This window comes from Chiroxiphia lanceolata, chromosome 1, assembly GCF_009829145.1.
Source record: "Chiroxiphia lanceolata isolate bChiLan1 chromosome 1, bChiLan1.pri, whole genome shotgun sequence".
NCBI classification, from domain to species: domain Eukaryota; kingdom Metazoa; phylum Chordata; class Aves; order Passeriformes; family Pipridae; genus Chiroxiphia; species Chiroxiphia lanceolata.
Genome location: NC_045637.1, coordinates 40,664,768 through 40,685,237, shown reverse-complemented (window position 1 = coordinate 40,685,237; position 20,470 = coordinate 40,664,768). Strand labels below are relative to the sequence as shown.

The window sequence follows — 20,470 nt, the reverse complement described above, 5'->3', positions numbered from 1 at the left end:
CTCCAGTACCAAATGAAATATTGCTATGACTAGAGATTTACTGTTATAAGAGTGAGGGTTTTAGCTCTGAATCCTTTGAAGATAACTAAAGCAAAAAGTATTTTCAGCCTCATTTGTCTCTTATCTGCATCTGCTGCCACCAGGCATTGTGTTTAAAAAAGGAATATTTATGAGACAGTACTTCTCACAAACACAGCTAGATGACTTGCACAAGTGAGGAGATGCAGTTTTGGAATTCAGGGATCTGTGCTTCTCCTGGGGAGTGGCAGCAGGTTAGCCACTAGTATAGTATGGCCAGTCTTCGCGAACGAAGATTTGGGAAAGGTCTTACACCCTTCGAGCCTGCGCAGTGGATTTTTTAGGTGAGACACAGCGTGCGCTGAGCTGAGCCCACCCTTTAATCCTAAGGTTCATCTGCCGGGGCCGAGCAAGCTTGGACGGTGGCAGTGAGGTCCTCAGGACGTAGGTTTGTTTAGAGTGACCTTCTCTTAGATGGATGGCCTTACAGGGCTGACGAGCTCCATCTGCCCGGGGGACTCCTCTGACCGGGATGTCCAGGTTAGCCACTGCTAAGGGCCAAACACCTATTCGGCCGCTCACCGACTCCTCCTGAAGGGACGGGATAAAAATAGAATGAGAAAACTGATTGGTTGAGATAAAGTCAGAGAAATTGCTTAAGAGTTACTGTTCTGAGTAAAACAGCCCTGACTTGAGGAAAAATTAATTTAGTGTATTGTCAATGAAAATAGATTCAGGCAGCGAGAAATAAAAGACAAACAATGAAACATCTTTCCTCTCCCTCTTTCAAAATCAACTTCACTCCTCCAGATCCTGACAACCACCTCCAAAGCAGTGCAGGGATGGTGGGGGGTACAGTCAGTCCTCAGCAGATCCTCTCAATCTCTCCTTCGATTTGATACTTTTCCTCTGCTCCAGTGTGGGTCCTTCCACGAGCTGCAGTCCTATAGGAAAAACCTGCTCTGGCATGAGGTCTTCCCAGGCCACATTTCAGATCTCTGCTCCAGTCTATGCTGTTCTAGGGGTTGCAGGGGAGTTTCTGCTCCAGCACCTTCTCTCCTGCTTCTTCTCTCACATGGATATTTACACTGCTGTTTCTCACTCCCTTTTTTGGTTTCCTCCGCTGTCTGTCCATCATTTTTGACCGTTCTTAAATATGTTATTACAGATGTGCCACATGATGGGTTCAGCTACATCCTGTCTTAGGTCTGTTGGAGATGATTGGAACCAGCTGTGTCCAGCACAGGGCAGCCTCAGCCTCCTCCCATTCCTCCCTGTATCCCCCCCTGCTACCAAAACCTTGACATGGGCAACCAATGCATGATCTTGTTTGTTTGCAACCATGACAATACTTTTAAAAAACAAGTCAAGGGGTATACCTTTGTTATACAACATAAAAGGTAACATGGTCTAAGACTGTCGTGGAAGTAACAAAACTTTGAACTTAACAGCATAAAAAAGCCTTCCATTATCTAATAACAGTTATCTGTCTATCTATCTATCTATCTGTCTATCTATGTATCTGTCTACCTATCTATCTATCTGTCTGTCTATCTATTCTATTTGGTCCCTTTAAAAGTTATTATTATTAGCTCTTAAACATGCTTTTTGAAAGCAGATCAATTACGAGTCATTACTATTACACTTTCCCTGATCCTGTTCTCCAAATCTGAGATTTGTACTTCTGTTCTCGCTTAGACTGATCACAGAAACATTTGTATCATAATATGTCTTGCATATTCATGTAGTACCTGTAATGTGATCGGGAGCATATGCAATACAGAATGAAATTGAATTATTGATAATAGATAAAAGATAAATAAAAATGTATCAGTTCAACAAAGCTCTGATGTATTTCAAATTAAGAAAATGCACAACTGCACTGGGGAAGGGTAAATAAAAGTGGTAAAATTCAAGCAAAACTAAGGGAATTAAGGGCCTGAGTGCACAGATGAAAAATAAGACTAGGAGAGTTTTAAAATAAAACCATATATCTTTTTGAAAAAGTGGGGGGAAAAAAATCTCCCTTTCTTCCTTCCAAAGAAATATTTTGAATTTCTCACTTGATCTGCAAAGTTTACAAACATTGATCTAAAAATAGGGTGACCTTACAGGTCCTCAGTTTTCAGCTAGCATACAAATACACCATTGCTGCCGGTATTTCTGACCACTGCAGGTAGCATACAGATCTATATTTGTGCAGCATTTATGCTAAAACTATGTGTAATGGTTCTTCTGAATAATGAAGGATTTACTTCTTTGATGAATCTCCTAAGTTAATAGTATACAGGTAATATTTGGAAAGGCAACAAAGACAAGTTTCCAGTGACCGTGAGAAGAACTTTGTAACTGAGCTGGATTCACATTAACTCAGTCTCTCAGAGAAATACATCACGAGGATCACTCGAACACAGTCTAGAGAAAATTATCTGGATTCTGCTGTAAGAAATAATTGTGATGTGACTAAAAGATGCATCAGTCTCAAGAATAATGCTTTTTACTTCTACCTTGCAGGAATATACTTCCAGCTGTACTTTTTTTGTGCAAGGATTTGTCCATTTGTTGAGGGGACGCGGTTATGGTTCTTGTTTAACACATTAGTTTGCAAGCAGATAGAAATGGTTCTCACAAAAAAAAAATGAGCCTATTTTGAATCAACTCCTTTTATAGTATACAAATATAATGTTATTAATTTGCACTCTCTTGTCTTACCTTCTTGCTTCTGCAGCTATTTTAGATTACGTCTTCAAAGGGAGCTTTTTTCAGTAAATAACAAGTTTATTATTTATTGCAAGATAAACAATTCCAAGCACGTTAGGAATTATCTCTCAATTTATATTTTTAGTCTGAGAAAATTCTAGGAAAATTTGTAATTTAAGGAATATCAATAGCAATAAAAAGAAAGTATCTAAATGAAAATTTGTATTTTAGCCTTTAAATGGGGGTCACACAAAAATTACTTTTCACCTTCATTCCTTTCAGTGTTTCTGAAAGGAGATAAAAGTTAAGGATTAGTATCCAGAAAACTCTCTGAACAAAGCCTACTACATTTTCTTTTTCTCCATAGTTCAAAAAGGTAAAAGAGTAGCTCAGTTCAGGTTGAGGTTATACATTTTACAAAAATGATGCAATGACTACAGTAGCCTCTGATACCATCATAAGTGCATGGATGATGTGGCATAACATGTACTGTGTTTTCCAAGGAGGAAGTCTTATTTCCATAAGCAAAATAAGCCTGAAATAGCATTAAAGCAATAAGACAGTCTAATTGCTTAGAGTCAGTTCGCGTGACCAGATTATAGTATGTCACTTCTTTTTAGATCAGTCTCTTCTAAGTAAACAGACATCCTTCAGCATCTGAGTATTTCCCTGTGGCAGTCTTCTAAGAAAAACACGAGAAGAGACCTATCTGACATCTCTCTTTCCGCTAGCTGTTCCCCGTGATTTATTTGAAGTCACAAGAATTGCTTATCTGCCGAGATAGAGCTGCAGAGCCCGCGCCTGCCCGCTTGCTCCGTGTGGAGGGTCTATTGTTCTGTCACAGCACCCGGAGAGATTGCCGTAGGTTGACCTTGGCTAGTGACCTTATCAGAGGTGATTTTGCAAATACTGGTTTATTTCAGTAACATTCAAATGACTTTTTGCAAGTTGCTTTTTTCTTTACATGTTCCAAGCGAAAGCCATGAGGATTGTGGTTCCAAGTAGAGGTTGCTCTGGAGAGGAGTTTTGTATTTCTACAGATTTTTTTTCATTCTCCAAGGCCTTGTGCTGTCTTCTGACTCTCTGAAGACAGAGATGGCTGTGCCTGCAAAAAGAGAATGTCAGCTGCTGCTTTTCTGAAGAAAAGTATAACTGCATAATTTGCCTTTAGAATCTTATAGAGGCAAGGTCAATATTTGATTATAAATCATACCTTCTTTGTCACTATAAAAAAAACCTTTATGCCATCATTACCAAAAGATTTCAAGAGTTCACCCGAATATATCTCTTCAATTTAGCATCCCTTTAGACAGTGCTAGATCTCTATAAGAATATATGGTCTGAAATTCTAAACATTTTTTCTTGATCAGTGTTTGAAATTGTCAAGAAATAAAGGTACAATAGCACAAAAATTAAATAATTAAAACCTATAATTTTTTAACTTAGAAAATAAATTGAAAATAGATACTGTTCAATGTTCAGTATAGCGAAGATAAGTGAAGATAAGAGCATGAATGCATTTCACAGAATAACACAATATAATGCAGCTGTATCCTGAAGGGGAGTGGAACATCTGAACATACCTCCTTTCGAGATGCAGTCACATTCACAGAATCACAGAATCACAGAATGATTCAGGTTGGAAGTGACCACAGCTGGTCATCTGGTCCAACCTCCCTGCTCAGGCAGGTTTATCGTAGAGCACACTGCACAGGATTGTGTCCAGACACTTCTTGAATATCTCCAGTGAGAGCAACTCCACACCCTTTCTGGGCAATCTGTTCCAGTGCTTGGTCACCTGCACAGTAAATAAGTTCTTCCTCATATTCAGGCAGAAATTCCTGTGCTGCGGTTTCTACCTGTTGCCTCTTACCTTACTGCTTGGCACAACTGAGAAGAGTCTAACTCAAAAACTAGCAGTTGATGGGAGAAAAAGAATTGTTTGTTTGTCTTAAGGGAGGGATAATAGTAGTAAGAGGGAGGAAGCTTGAAAATGCATTGACTTTCTGCCGCAGTGGAGCAGCAGAAGCAGAAACATTATAAATTTTTATTGACAGTCAGGCCTTTTCATCACTGACTTCTCCTTAGTTTTTAGTGGTAGATGATATGTTGTCTTGTAAGTTAACTCATCTGCTCTTTCTTGGCTTTGTATTGTTATTTCCCTGGAGAAAGACCACAAGGATCAGTGTGTGGGGTTCAGTCTGATTAAATGAGGAAATGAGCAGATCTTTTCCATTACAAATTATGTGTATTGGATTTTATCTGTCTCAAGTACAAAGTAAATAATTTGACTTAATGTGCTTAAGAGATAGAAAAAAATACTAGGGGGTCTCTTATTCTTTAGCCTTGCCAATGTATGCTTTTAATTTTTTTTAATTTAAATTTTAATATTTTATCTAGTCTAATTTCAGTACCTCACATAATGAAACTTTGAATTACTTTCTCTTATTTTACTGAGAGGACTTCTTGAAAACAGCAGTGATACTTTTAACCATTCTGTTTGGTCATGCATTCATCTCACAGACTTCCTACTTACAAATATTTTTATGGCTTTTGCTAATTTAATTATAACTTAATTAAAAATTAATAACATAAATATGAAAAGTATTTTATTAAAGTAACACCTCCCCCATCCAAATATTACTATTGAACATTTAATTAAAAGGAAGTAGTAAGTACCATTTTGTTCATACATAGTTTTTAGTCAGTATTACTGTGTGTAGAAAAATCTGTGTTGGCAAGACCTGAGGCATCATTTAGATAGAGAAAAAGACTGACATATGGAAATTTGCTGGTGATAACAGCTAATACAGTTTGACTATTTTTGAAGGAGGTGGGCCTTTCTATTTTTTATTGATCATATGTCAAAAAGCTTTATTCATCTAATGATACTTTTAGCACTAATTGAGATTAGAAACTGGTGCTATGACAAAAGTACAGTACAGAAATACAGACTGAACGTCTTCATATAAAAAAAATAATTTGTGCATCTAATTGGTTCAAAATAAGTGTAAGATACCAGTTCTGCATGTGAGGGAGTTTAGAGGAATGTACTTCCAAACAAAAAACAAAATGAAAGAGAAACAACAGACCTGGGAATATGCAAGCAAGACACTGGAAAATGACAATTTAATCCAAAGGATATAAAAGTAGCTAAAGATATTTGAGTAGAGTTCCTCTGTGTGTGTGTGTGTGTATGTACATATACTTAAATGTAAACATGCAAATGCAGAAATATCTACTCTTAATGTTTGTATATAAGCGTAAGTGAGAGTAAATGCAGAAAGGACAAAACCAAGTATCCTGGAGAACTACAATAACAGAAGTGGTGACTGTCTTCAGGTTTAAAACTTATTGTGGGAACCCTGGGTTGATTGTAGGAACACACATTCAGCTCTGTTTTTCACATGTAGTTTTCCAAGCATGACAGTCAAATATAATTCAGTAGTATCTATATTTTCCCAGATCTTCTTGCTTCTGCCTACAGTTAACACAACTGAGTGAGCTAGACTTTTCCTGGGGATTCAGGCACAGTGATAGAGCACTGGAGGTGGTCAGGTTGTTTCCTCCGGGCACCCTCAGGTCTGAGTTAGGTATTTTGTCCCCTGAATCCTGGGCAGATAAAAAGCCTTTAGGTCAGGTCTGTATTTGATACTATTTCCATGTCTGTCAAAGAAATGGGTATCTAAACCCAGGCTTAAAATTAGGAGTGTCTTGCCACTTGGCATTTTGAAATCTGTTGTAGAATTAGATGTTCTACACTAGTCAATCTTTTCTTATACAGAACCTAGACAGGAGGAGGAGCGTTGAGCTAGTTCACCGTTGAATGTTAAGATATATGGACTCAAATCCTTGCTCTAAATCAGGCAGTGAACTGGATCTCTGGAGCAGTAAGAGAGCTCTTTAACTAGTAGACAGTTATGAAGGACAGCAGCAGCTGGCTGCCTGGGCTGTAAAAGGGGTTGGTCAGGTTTCTTCAGGCAAGATCTGCAAAGCAGTGATGAGCTGTGCATTGCACCAAAGCTAAGACATTAAGCAGCTTAGTGTTGTCAGAGCTAGAGTAGTTGTACACGTGCCCAGCAGCAAAGCTGTGCTATTAGCAATTTGGGAGCCTCAGGAGCCTGGGCTGCACAGGAGTGGGCAGCAAATCAGAACAGGGGTTTGAAGATGTAAATTTTTACTTTAAATTGTTTGTAGGAGGCAAAAGTGTACAATACATTTAAGCCTAGCTTTTTTATCTTTTTGGCCTCAATTTACGAACTCACTCACTCTAAAAACAATCTCTGAACTCCATCAAGGAAATAAGCAAAAGATTCCATGATGTCTTCCAGAAGGAACCAAAAGATATGTCCCTCATAGTCACTTAAGCTGCTGGAGCTTCAGGAGGCTTCTTCAGCTTATGCTTCACAATGTCTCTATGAAATAGGAAATTGCATGCAAGGCCATTGCGTGCAATTCCAGCTAGACAAACTGAGGCACATGCGGTAAAATTTCAAGGTAAACTGATAACATCTTGACCAGGAAAATCATGTGCTGCCTTCTTAAGCCTTTTCTTTGACCATGCTCTTTGGGAAATGTAAAGAATAATAGTTATAAATTAACAGATTGGTAAGAAATACAAGGAAGTTAAAAGATCATAGCCCCCCCGCCCCCCCCCCCCCGAGAATATGTGGCAACCCTAGATGTCTTAATAGGTGAAATTTTCAGTAAAACATTAAGGTTCGCATAGGAGTTTTCTAACCAATACAGGAAGAAGTCAATCTTAAGTATGCTGACAGAACCAATTAGATGTGCAGTTAGTTGTAGCAATGTTTTTATAAATCGTGATGTGTTAAGGTCAGTACACAGGTGACTGCATTTGATGAAAGGGCTGGGAGGGTCAGGAAGGCAAATTCAAGGGAGAAAAGGAATTTTTGAAATGTTGTAGGAGAAGAAAACTAGGGATATGGAAAAATTTCTAGTCACTCTTTTGCTAGTTTAAAGAATTTGAGGTGCTCTGTAAGCATCCCCATATCACTGCAGGAGGTTATGTAGGTATAATACAAACAAATAAAAATGAACTCTAGGATGGATCTTTTTTCAGATGCCCATACTCAGAAAAAATGAGAACCATTCTCTTTAGTTAGTATATATTACAGAACAGAAGGTAAGTGTAGATGGTTAAATACATCTGAGGTAAGGAAATAAGAAAAACTAATCTGAGAATGGTTATACCCTTAAATTTGATATAGGCTGTACACTCCAGAATTAAATTCTAACCCACTTAAAGGTGATGAGTCAATTCATACTTCTGCAAGGCCAGAGAATTTTCATAGGAATCTGTCTTCTGAACACAGATTAGCATTTAGATTTGAGTTAAATTTAGTGGTGGTCAAAAACCAGAACAGCTCAATGAGGAGTTTTGCAGTTCAGTTAACAATCCAGGCAGAGGTCTCTTGAAAGCAGAGCCCTGGTTTGGTTTTGTTTTGTTTCCCTCCCGAGAGGGATCCTTTTTTTTTTTCTCATTCTGCATCCTCAGCTATTGGTTATCAAATCTCTGTTGGAGAATTTAATGAATAAAAGTCTATGGGGATTAACTTGATAAGAAGTTCACATATATCAAACAGTAAAATGCTGTTGTAATGCAATGGTCCAAAACCTTATCAGTGGTAACATATTAACAGTGGCACATTTTTTGGAAGGCTTTGCTGGAAAGGATGTAAACAGGCTGGGCACACTGAAGGGAACTTGACCCAGCCCCCTGCTTTTAATGTGATAATTTCCTTTTTAGCTTGATAGCAATTTCCTAGTTCCATACCTTACTGAGCAAGTTCATTAAAAAATAAAACCCTTCCAAAATATAAGAGGTTGAAAGGACCTGGAAATATAAAGCACGTTATCAGCATTTTCTTAGGCCATAAGATAAACAGTAACAGTTTAACTGGTGTAGCAACTGCCCTTTCTAAAGGAGTGACTCACACTTGAATGATAAAAATACTCAAGTGTTAACTGCTGCTCCATATGGCTCTGACTTAAACAAAGGATGCCATTCAAGGGCCATAGGATTGCTAGGCAGGGAAGGCCACATCACACAGAGCTCTGGCCCTGCTCAGACTTGGGATAATGCTGCAGAAAAGGTTTTTTATGTTTCTCAGCCTGAGATGGTGGTTATCTACTAAGGAAAAAAGAATTTGTCAGCAAACAAGCTAATGTAATTGCTAACAATTTTTTTCAGTTTCCTTGATATGATGGTCTTGAAAAACACTAAAGACTTGTAGATGGAGGTGGAAAGTGTTAGGTTATATTTAGGTACTGTAGCATTTTATCAGTTCAGTTACTAAAGTGAAGTCCATAGAAAAGGAAGAATAATTAATCATAATCAGAAAGAGTTGTGATTAAAATATTTTTTACAATTATTTTGATGCTGTACTTTTCTGGTTTTATACAATGAATTTTGGAGTCAGAAAATTTTGACTTTGAAAAGTTCCACTTGAGCTTTGGTTCAGGCCAGGGTCTGCAGGCCAAGTGTGCTCAGGGTGCTGGACTTAGACCTTTTGCCTCATAGAATTGAATTGCAGGTTAACTTCAGGGACTGGACCTTCAGCTGGCCATCTCTGTGCCACTATCTTCCTAGAGGACATCCTCTGGAATCGAAAGGAAAAGTTCCACTGATGTCTGTGGTCATTAGAGTAGATCCTTTGTACTTATCTGGTGCTGTGTTCACAAAGATCCAAATGTGAGCTTTCCTATTTTTTTTTCACTGAGAGGTAAGAACCAAAGTTAGTGACAGTCTCACAGTGATATGGTCATAATTTCAGTTATTGAGCAGTCAATAACCCTTACAAAAAAAACAGGACTAAGAAGGATACTGAGTACAGATTAAGTGCTATATTTACTATCAGAACTTAGAATTGAAGATGTGGGAGATAGACAAGCTTGTAATTTAAATATGAGAGTGACAGCAAATCAGAAAAATTGTAAATCTGTTTGCAGTTACAATTTTAATTACTAATATGTTTCTCATGTGGCCTGATTTTTCTTGCTTAAATTTTCTGAACTAGTTTTATATCACTCAATCTGTATTTGTGAATGGTTTATATATAAATAAAACTGCTCTCTAAATATTAGGACTAAATTCTTATCACATCATTTATATAATTCCATGGGCATCAGTCAAGCTGCCCACATGAATGGGCGAAAAGTGTTTTTGTGTTGGTAATGATTGTTATGGGACAATTAAAATTTTTTGTGGCTTGTTAGTTTTAAGCCTGAATTAAGCATAATTCTATTGATGCTATTTTTACTATAAAGTTGATTTCTCCTATCTTTTCAGAATATGTGGAGTGTTTGTAGTACAAAATGAATGCAGTGGAGCTTTAAAGTTACATATATCTGGACAGAAGCTTTGTAAGCCTTTTGAAGTCTTAGAGAAAGAAGGAGCATTCACATTATCAAATGGTGACACTTGATTATAATCTTCACCAGGTTCCAGAAGTGTTATCTTTTGGGTCTCAAATTCTAGTGATACACAGAAGCTACTGATGGATTAGCTGGTTACTGAAAGTGGCTTTGCATGCCCTGGAAAGCTAATGAGGGCAGCAATGATATTTTAAATCCTGCAATATAAATTCGTATTACTAATGGTTAAGTTATAAGACACCAGAATATAATTAGCAGTTGTTCATCTTCTGAACAAATGTAAACAACAAAATACTGACTGTAATATATTAGCTAAGATAGCTTAAGAGCCTAAATAATAATATTAATATATTATTAAAAAATAATATTTTTAGCAAAATATCTGTGCGAGATTATCATTTAATGTTTGTATCTATGCATTTTACGAAAGTGGAACTGAAGTGGTATTTTAAAACTTCTATAAATTTTGCATTCTCCTCTAAGGAAACTCGTTACTGCATGCAGTGGTGGCGTCTACTGAGCAGTGTTTTTGTTACTCTTCTACACAGCTAGTTTTGAGAGCTTGATGTAATCCTGATTAAGCAAAGAAGCTCCAAATCAGATTATACATCTGGTAGCAATTAGATGGAACAGTTACCATCTGGGAACATAGTATTTCCACTGGAAAAAAACCCCAAAACCCCACAAAACCTCCACAGTCAATGGTATAATTAAAGGTATAGTTAAATGTAATCCTCCTGTCTCTTCATAAGCTGTATTCACATGCATTTACAATCTTTGCCCTTTTTCCAACATGTTGAAATAAAGAGTGCCTCATGAATGACAAAACTCCTTCAGATTGTCATTTTTACTGAATGTTGGGAAAGAAACTGTGGAACCATTTTCATTGTGACATCTGATTATAGAGAATACATGAGAATCTTTTAGTACAAAGAGGATCAACTTGGTGAAATGAACGAACAAAAGCAAGAATTAATGCTAGCTAATAAGTAGAGAAAATTAATAAATAGTCTCAGAAGGTGAGTTATATTGTGTTATATTTTAGCATATTAAAAATTCATATCACTAAAGGATTTAGTTTTGGAGGATAACCCTACTCTGATAAGAAGATGGATTAGGTGACCTACATTCCCCTCCTATTTTTATTTTATGTGTTTCTATATGTCTCTTGAGCAATTTAAGTAAACAGAAAATTATATAAATTAGATATTTAGAAGGTAAATAGAGTTTTAAAATCATATGAGAGGACTTGCTGAATGAGATGTTGGACATTCTGCTCTGAACAATGGCTGCCTGAGATGAACCTGATCTGGTGATTCACATTAGCTGAGATTAAGCAAATGGATTATGATGTTTTTTCTAGCTGAGGGTACTTAGAATAAGACTAAGGATGTTGTTTCATATGGTATAGACAACTACATGTACAATTCATAAATCTCTGAAAACAAGCTATACTCTCTTTTATTTACGTACAACTCTGGGTGAGTATGATAAAATTATATGCAATGCTTACCAACTCTACGGCATCAGATGTATTCTTATGTATTTAGAACAAAGTGCTCCACTTTGTGTCTTTATAAAATTTGGCATCTTTATGCATAAGCTTTGAATGAGTGGTTTTGTTTATGAGAACAGAGGGAAAGGGATTAAATTCTGATTTCTGTTTGGTTTTTTTTGAGAATATATTTCTTAACAATATAGTTGTCAAAATACCTTAATAGACATTCTGTATTATGTAATATTAGCTATTTTTAATCTTATAATAATATCGTTTAAGTATGCAAATCATTAGTATGTTTAAGATGAAATGAAGCTATTACAGTGTGATGATCTGTAGTACGAAAAAGTAACTTCTACAATACATTAAAGAACAATTGTTCATTGTCCATAAGTTGAACAACTGTTCATTGTCGAAATGTTTTCTATTTGTAGGATGTAATTATAAGGTATCTGAAAGATGCATAAGCAATTTCCACTATTGATATGTGTATTCTCTCTTTGTTTGTTTTGGATTTCAGTACTTTCACAGTGTCAAGACTAAGTTTAACAATTATCTTTATGTAAAATATATTTATTTCTCTTCCAAATGTTGATGCTTATGTAGCTGAATGTTTTACACAACTACAAATATCCAGATCAGCTTCTGAGAAGCTAATTCAAAAGTGATTAATATCAGTAGTCTCATGAGAAAATCCACCTATTTTATCTCTGGTAAGAGTGAATAATCAAATCATAGTTAGATGAAATTCCACTCCATTTTCATAAAGGGTGAGAAATACAGTATAGAGTAGCTGAGAAGCTATATTTATTTCTGTCTCTGGCCATTGTTGATGATAACACTTTTGTCCCCAGAGATCCTGAACTGCACTCTAAAGCTCAAGTCTTTTTGGCCAGTTAAAATGGAGCAACATTATGTTCAGTTCACTCAAGAACTTTACCACATTGCTGCTTTCATTGTAGAAGAACATCTGCTCTTCAAAGAGAGTAGGAAAGTTTGTGTTGCAGCAAACAACAAAAATGCAAAAATACCCCTATGTATTTCCTCTAGGAATATCAGTCTAAATGGAATGACGCATGAAGCATAAAATGACTGCTTCAAGTTGGGTCCCTAACCTTAACTCACCTGTCAACCTCTCAGTTTAGAAATGCAGTGAAAATTTAGGCAGCTAATGAATAGATGTGTCAAAAAAGATGAACAACTATAGCTCTCAGTGATTTCAGTTGGAGTGGAGCTCCTCCCTACTACACGAAAAGTAAGCCATTTCACTAGCTATCATGGACTGGGTTGTATAAGTTGCTGTAGCCAAACTTGAAAATTTCTTCTTGCATATTCCTTAAGTAAATAATACTTTTTAAATTTTTTTTTTAAAAATTATTTATTTTAAGTGGAATTGTCATTACCTAAATCAATCTTGGAGTACACAATTCTAGTGGAGAACTGTTTGGTTATTTTTTCATTTTAGCACTTCGAATGAGTACAATTTATAACATAAATAATGTCTTAAAAGGAGACATTTCTTCCTATGTTCTGATCATTGTTCAAAATAAAAATAATTTAAAAAGTTATTGACTCCTAGTAAAGGTAATGCACCTGTTCTGAAGCACTGCATTATTGGAAAAGCTGTAAGAACAGAGTAAGGTAAAATCTTATCAAATCTGACTGTTTGCACCTTGACTATCTTGAAAAATAACAACTTTTTCTTATCAGTTTCAGAACTGATGTATGTAGTAGTAAAATAGTCAAAATACTGTTTTCTACAGCTTGATTAAGAAAAATATATAGTAGCCAGAGGAGATTGTTCCATTGATCGATAAGTCCACTATATCAAGGTAACATCATCAAAAAATTTAATTTATATAATTTTGCTGACAAACATGTTTCCTGAGACCACTATGTAGCTTTTCAGTAAAACTCCACTAAAACTCTTTCCTTGATGCTGATTAGTTGACTAACCATTTCTACCCTGTGTTCCAATCAAAACAAGCCAATCGTTGATAAGTTAGTCATATAAAGGTTTGTCATTACAGAATCTATATATAAATTGGACTTTTCTTGTACTTAAGATGTCTTATTTGGTCAGTGTTTTTTCCTCAGTATAAATACGAATATTATAGTGGATATGTATCGTGAATAGAAAAACAAATGATCTGTCAATTTATGATGCAACTTCACTCTACGACTTGTTTTATTGTGGCAGGTGTAAGTAAATCAAGAGACTTTTCTCTGAATCCAGTGGATTTGCTTTGGTATGAAACTAGCACATAAGATCAGAATGAATTGCATTGTCTTTCATTTTTGTTGTTTTGGACTTAAAAAGGCTCATACCAATGCACAAATTACTCCCTCCTAATAAGGAATTTTCTAATATCTTAAATATGAACAGTTGTCATTAGTTGTCTTCATCCTCAAGAAAGGATGGACTGTCAAAGCACCTTCTTCTAAGGACAGGTCTCTTGTTGCAAAATGATAAGAGATTTGAAATTACACTGGAGACTTTTGGGAATATTTGCAAGTAGGGCTATGCTAACTTAATCTGACAGTATTGGAGTCTTTGTGGAATTTAAAGATAACAGCTTGGATTCAGTTAAATGCAATGATTTTTGGCACAACTTTCTGCTGTTGGTTTCTTATAAATCTTCTTTCTACACCTTTTAAAATAAAGATTGTATTATTACTAGTTATAGGAAAGGTTTTACACCCATCCCCTCTTTCTTGCAGATTGCTGTCAAAATGAGCGAAACACCTTCAACTAGTTACTCAGTGAATCAGCCAAACTCCTCTGACAGTGAACAGAGTTTATCCACACGCCATTTCAATGTTACTGAACCTGTTGTGGCAAAACGGATTTGCTTCTATAAGAGTGGAGATCCCCAGTTTAATGGGATCAAAATGGTCGTTAATAGCCGGTCTTACAAAACGTTTGATTCCTTGCTGGATAGTTTATCCAAACGGGTCCCATTACCTTTTGGAGTGAGGAACATTAGTACACCAAGAGGCAGACACAGCATCACCAATTTGGAGGATCTTGAAGATGGAAAATCTTATATTTGTTCCCATCAGAGAAAAATGAAGCCCATCAACTTGGAACAGGCCAGCAAAAAGCCACTGCCCTGGCAGATCAGCAGGCCTGTCAGTGCTCGTCGTCGAGCTGTGCAGTTAGCAAGGGGGAATGAAGATGGATTTGGCCATCGAGAAAGAAAAATAATAACTCCCAAAAAGATGCTTGTTTTCAAAAATGGAGATGTAAGACTTAGGCGCACCATAGTTTTGGGGAAGAAAAATACACAAACATTTGAGGCCTTTCTGGATCATATGAGCGAGTTAATGCAATATCCAGTTGCAAAACTATATACCACTGATGGCAAAAAGGTGAGAACAAAGATGAGTACTGACAATGTTTTTATGATTGCTTTCAGATTATTTTAAATTAAAGAGGTGATTTTATCCATTATAAGCTTTGAACATGGGCCTGGTGTAAGATCTGATGTGCTGAATTTCATGTTTTCTTTCAGTGCCTTTTCCCCCTTCAGAAGACCTACTAGCTTGGAGGAAATATACTGGAATCTTGCAGTCAGAGAGGGTATTTTATTTTAAGCAAAAAAAAACCACATTTTTTTTCTCTTACTTAGGCCCCTTTCAGGCATGGTCTTGATTCTATACTTTTACCCACACACATAGAAACTTCCTTTAGGCTTAGTGCTGTTTATCTGTGGGTTTTAATCTTTTAAAAACGTGAACAGTAGTGTCTAATAGCCAGGCATATTTTTATCATTGCACAAATGCAGAGTGGTTTGCCATTAATGACTTGGAACTCTGATACCTGATTGCCTATCATAGTTTTCGAAACACGGACCAGGTTTTATACCACTAAACTCAGATGACGCAGCACCAATAACGCAGATTTTAATCTCACATAGTACTTTATATAATTTTATCTCAGTGTTTTTTCTGAGTGTTGTTAAATCACAGAATAACATTTATGATTACACTTAGTCGATATTTAGCAAGAGAATTCCATGCAGAGCTCCAAGAGTTCAAGGGCAATCTCTTGTTTACCCTCCATCTGGTGAAATTTTGTATTAGGTTGGAAAACTGTTCATATTACCTACAAGTTAGTGAAGTGCAGTTTGTAAGGATTATCTTGCAATATATTTTGGAACATAAATTCAAACCAGTTAGACAATGCTCTGAGCACCTTGATCCAGTCAGACCTACTTCGAGTAGAGAGTTAGACTATATGACCTTTAGAGGTCTTTTCCAATGTATATTGTTCTGTGTCCTATTCAATGGTGGAAGTATGTGTCAACTGCTTGCGGTGTATTCTGAATTTTTTCCTCCAAATATGTCTTCATATGTTTATCTACCTCCAAATACATATTTGTATTTCATGGCTATGAACAGTCACTGTGCAACAATGAAACAAAATTACATGTGCAAATACTTAAATTATAAGAAAATTCTGATCTGGATTCAAGTTGCTTCTTGAAGTCATTTTCCAATATATTTATATGACAAGATATGCCCCCACAGATATAGGAATTGCTTTATAGGAATTGAAAAATCAATTCTGTGCAATGATACATATTTAATAGTCTGCTGCAAATGAATGTAGAGATTAAGAAGTGAAGATATTAAAACTGGAAAGGGATAAATCTCTTACATTATTTTTTTGTTACTACCCAGGTAGAAAATTTAATGTTACTTCTTTTTCCCAGGTTCCTAATCTTCAGGCCCTGATATTGTGCTCTGGAGCTGTAGTCGCAGCAGGAAGAGAGCCTTTTAAGCCAAGCAATTATGAAACTCTTGGGTATTTACGGCCTGCTAAATTGCTTGGAATTGGAAATCGTGTGTACCCAAAAGCAAATGCCAAGTCAGAAAGTGAAAAGAGTAAGTACTTTGAAACTAATTTGCATGTTATTAATTTGTTTATCTCTCTCGGCATAAGACATAAACAGTGACAATCTTACTAGGATCAAGAATGTTCAGAAAGGCCAGTTGAAACTGCTTATATCTGGTATGACTCCTCTATAAGCTTAAGATCAAACTTAATTTTCTTTTTAAAATATAAATTTCTGCGAAGTACTCGACTAGTATGAATATTTTGTTTCTGACAGACTTACTTGGAACATGGATGCAAATCTATCTTTTATTTTAATTCACTTGACTGTCATTGCTATTAATTTTTTGGTGTCACGGTTAATAATGACACTGGTAGGAGAGAAACCACAGACTACTTCAGGCTCTTAACTGACTGAATTTCTTCAGTTTTCAGAAGCATTTTTTCAGTTTTCAGAACTTACCTTAAAAAGTGGAGTTTTGGCTTGTCATGACTTACACTTCTTCCCTTGTCCCATGTTCCACATAGACAGGAAAACCTGTCTCTTAATCCATCCACTCATAAATTATTCATGTTTTCGAAGATGCTTTTGTCTGAACAGAGTGTCACCTGTTCCTATATCCTCATGGCTATGATGTATGTTTTTTGGATAACTTTGGGAAAAGATACACAAATACGTACTTTCCCTTTGATTACTCACAGATAAGGTCAGTGCCACTGATAAGGTCAGTATGCTAACATATATTTGGGCCATATTCAAAATTCACTGAAGTCTAGAAGTATTCTCATTGGCTTTGCTGAGTTTTGCACCATTGTCTGCAGTACTTATGCATAAATGTGTTTCAGAATGTCATGATTTAAGATCAGATTTTATAAGGAGTTCAAGAACTTCAATGTTTACTTCTTTTTAGAAGGTCAGTCCAGGGGACTGGATCTGGACCCTTTATTCGTGTGATAGTACACAGGGTAGTTAATCATATACTGTAGATTGTTGGGTTAAGCCAAGGAGAGATATATTCACCTTGACTGACATGTTTTAGTACAACCATAAGAACTAATAGGAAATGATATATTAATAATTGCTAAAGCATGAAGAGGAAGCAAAGCTGGTAGTTCGAAGTCCAAAAAAGTGAGGGCCTGTGAATGCCTTAGGCTTTGGAACTTCAAATAAGACTAGAGTTCTCTCATTAGAAAGAACCTATTGTAAAATAAAATTAAGTGGAGAAGTATTTAAATGCTTAATTATTTATTAAAAATTTCTTATATTTCTCTCTCTAAACAATTTCTTAAATGAACAGCAAGATTAATCATGTTTTCCTCTGTACTTGCTAATGCAAAATAAATAAAACGTATGTAAAATGAACACACTTCATTAGCAACTTTGGTACTAATTTTTCTCCTTTCTTCTTTTCTCTTTCTTTGTTGCCTGTCTGCTGTCTCATCATTTGGATCCTTATCCATGATGTTTGTCTGCTCTTCTTTCCAACTACTGAATGAATTTGTGTTCTTTCAATATAATTATTGGTAGTGAGAGGTGAAATGGACTCTAGCTCAAGATCTCAGATATTCTCGGTTTCTTCCGATAAAGGATCCAGCAACAATAACAATTCCAATGATAACAACTCAGATTCTTCATATGTTCTTGACAGTCATAATGGGATAGAAGGAAATCAGTCAGTTATTGGTGAAGACTTATCTGTGGCACAGTATCAAGATGACATTGAGAAATCTGTTCACCTTAATCAAGATGGCAGTGTCACGGTGGAAATGAAAGTTCGATTCAAAATTAAAGAGCAAGAAACTATTAAATGGACAACCACTGTAAGTCGTGCTGGCCTTTCTGATGACAAAAATATCTCAATTTGCAATTCTGCAATGAATGCGGAAGACTGTTTATCCAATGTAAATGCATCAGAATGTATAAATCCACAAGGTACTCCGTTTTTGAACAGCTACAATAAAGAAGAGGAAGACTCATTACAACAATCCAACGCAGAAGTGTCAGACAAAGAATCAGAGTCTGATTTAAAAACTGCTGATTGTAATGTCTCTGATCAGAACAATTCTGCAGATCTAGACACAAGCCATGTATCTGAGGAAAATATCAGACCTCGCTTTTATAGGCCTCCCACCCCTGGGCCAAGGCGTGTTAGACAAAAGAAAGCAGTAGTTGAAAGTGTCACCTTGGTATCTGAGAAAGAGGTTCAAGAGAAGACAATAGGACAGTTTTCCTACAGTGAAGAAATAGAGAATGGAGAAAAAACATCTGAGTATTGCATGGTAGCTCATTCAAGCAGAAAAACATCAAGTGTCAGTAATCCGAAGTTTAGTGACATGAATGGCAATGGTTTATTAAAGCTTTCTTCAGAGAATATAAAAGAAGAAATGCTTTTTAAAATAAGCCATAAAAGCAGTGATTTAATAGAGACCACAAATAGGAAGACATTAGAAGTGCCTGACGAGGAGGAATTGGTACAGAATATATTGGAGAAATCAGTTGTGGGACAAGGTGCATATGGTAGCTTAGTATCAACCTCCAAAGCTAACATCAGTGGTTTCATACCAGCATCAAAAATTTGCCAGACAGCTAGACCAGGTTCAGCGGATCACATCCATAAGTCATGTGATATTAAACAAATAAAAAGATCACTGAGTTCTTTCATTACATATTCAGAATTATGTCAGTCAAAAGAAGAAATAAATTGCAAAGCTGCTGATTTTATACCTATTTCTCAAGATTCAGTGCATTCATCCTGTCCTGGACGTAGCCAGATGAAGGTGACAGCACCTCCATGTAATAAGGGTCCTACTGAGAAAATAAATCCTACAACTGAATTCTTTCCGACTGTTACTGAAAGTGAGAATCAAATCAGTGTCAGGACTGAATCTGTGATGACAACACAGCTCGTTGATAACAGCCAATCTGCATCATCCCTCACTAAAAAGAAGAAGAAGAGAAAATCATCTGGTTTTTTGGAGCAAGGTACATATGAAAATCAAAAAGATCAAGAAATTTCAGGGATAACTAGAAGTGAGGGAATGCATATCACAGGAAAAACCACACAGGATTCCGCAACAGAGGCTATGGATAATTATTCTGAAATGCCTCAGAAAAAAGAATCTGAATTTTTCATGAAAACCAATGATGGATCTGTCAATTCAGACAAAAACATATGTCCTGAAGATGAGTTGTATCATCAGCATCCAGTGGAACAAAATGGATCATCATCAAATAAAAAAAAAAGAAGTAATAACAAGAAGTTGGCCAAGGTAAAATCGAAGTCAGGTAAAAAAAGTAGTATCGTTTCGTCTGAAAAGAGTGAAGATGGTCTAATGACAGTTAATTCAAACAATGAATCTGAGCACAGTCAGGGCACACTGAATACTGAGAAAGAAGGAACATATCTTATAACCAAATCTTTCAAACAGACACCTAACACATTAGTGACTTTAAAGCCATTGTCAGAAGTGCCAAAGAATCTTAGCTTTGAAAAAGAAAAGGAAAAGAATAATTTGGAAAATTCACTATCAAAGAAAGAGAAAAAGCAAAAGGCAACCAAGAAAAATCTAAGTAAAAGTGTAAAGAAGTTATATATGTCAGAGAGTGCCATTACACTAGAGGACAGTTTTCAAGAGGAGGCTGGTGAGCATTCACTAGAAAACTATGTCCAGTCTTGGCTGAAAAAATCATTATCAAATTCTGTCTTACCCCCTATAAAGAAAAAAGAAGGGACCATCGAGAATAGCAATGCGTGTTTTTTTCCTGAAGAAAATATCAATTCTTCTATAGATAAAGAAATGAGATTTATCACAAATGAAGTGCATATGACTGGAAAAAACCATCTGGTTGAACATAACCTAACCAAAAAAACTTTAAAGCCTATTGGTGAATTGAGAACTTCAGAAGAATCAGCAAAGAATTCAGGTGAAACGCAAACTGTGTCTTTAACTCATGCTAATACAACTATAGTAGAAGCAGCCGAGTACTCACTAAAGTCAGAATTTCATCAGGACAG

The 20,470-nt window shown here is 36.1% G+C and overlaps 1 protein-coding gene across 1 annotated transcript in view; it reads left to right on the top strand.

Moving 5' to 3' along the window:
• The first annotated feature begins 14,347 nt into the window (after positions 1-14,347).
• Positions 14,348-20,470, top strand: part of RP1 (RP1 axonemal microtubule associated) — a 114,805-nt gene continuing 108,682 nt past the window's right edge. The window contains 3 exon segments of the mRNA XM_032713021.1: positions 14,348-14,756; positions 14,793-14,986; positions 16,333-16,508. Coding sequence (XP_032568912.1) covers positions 14,348-14,756; positions 14,793-14,986; positions 16,333-16,508 — 779 coding nt within the window.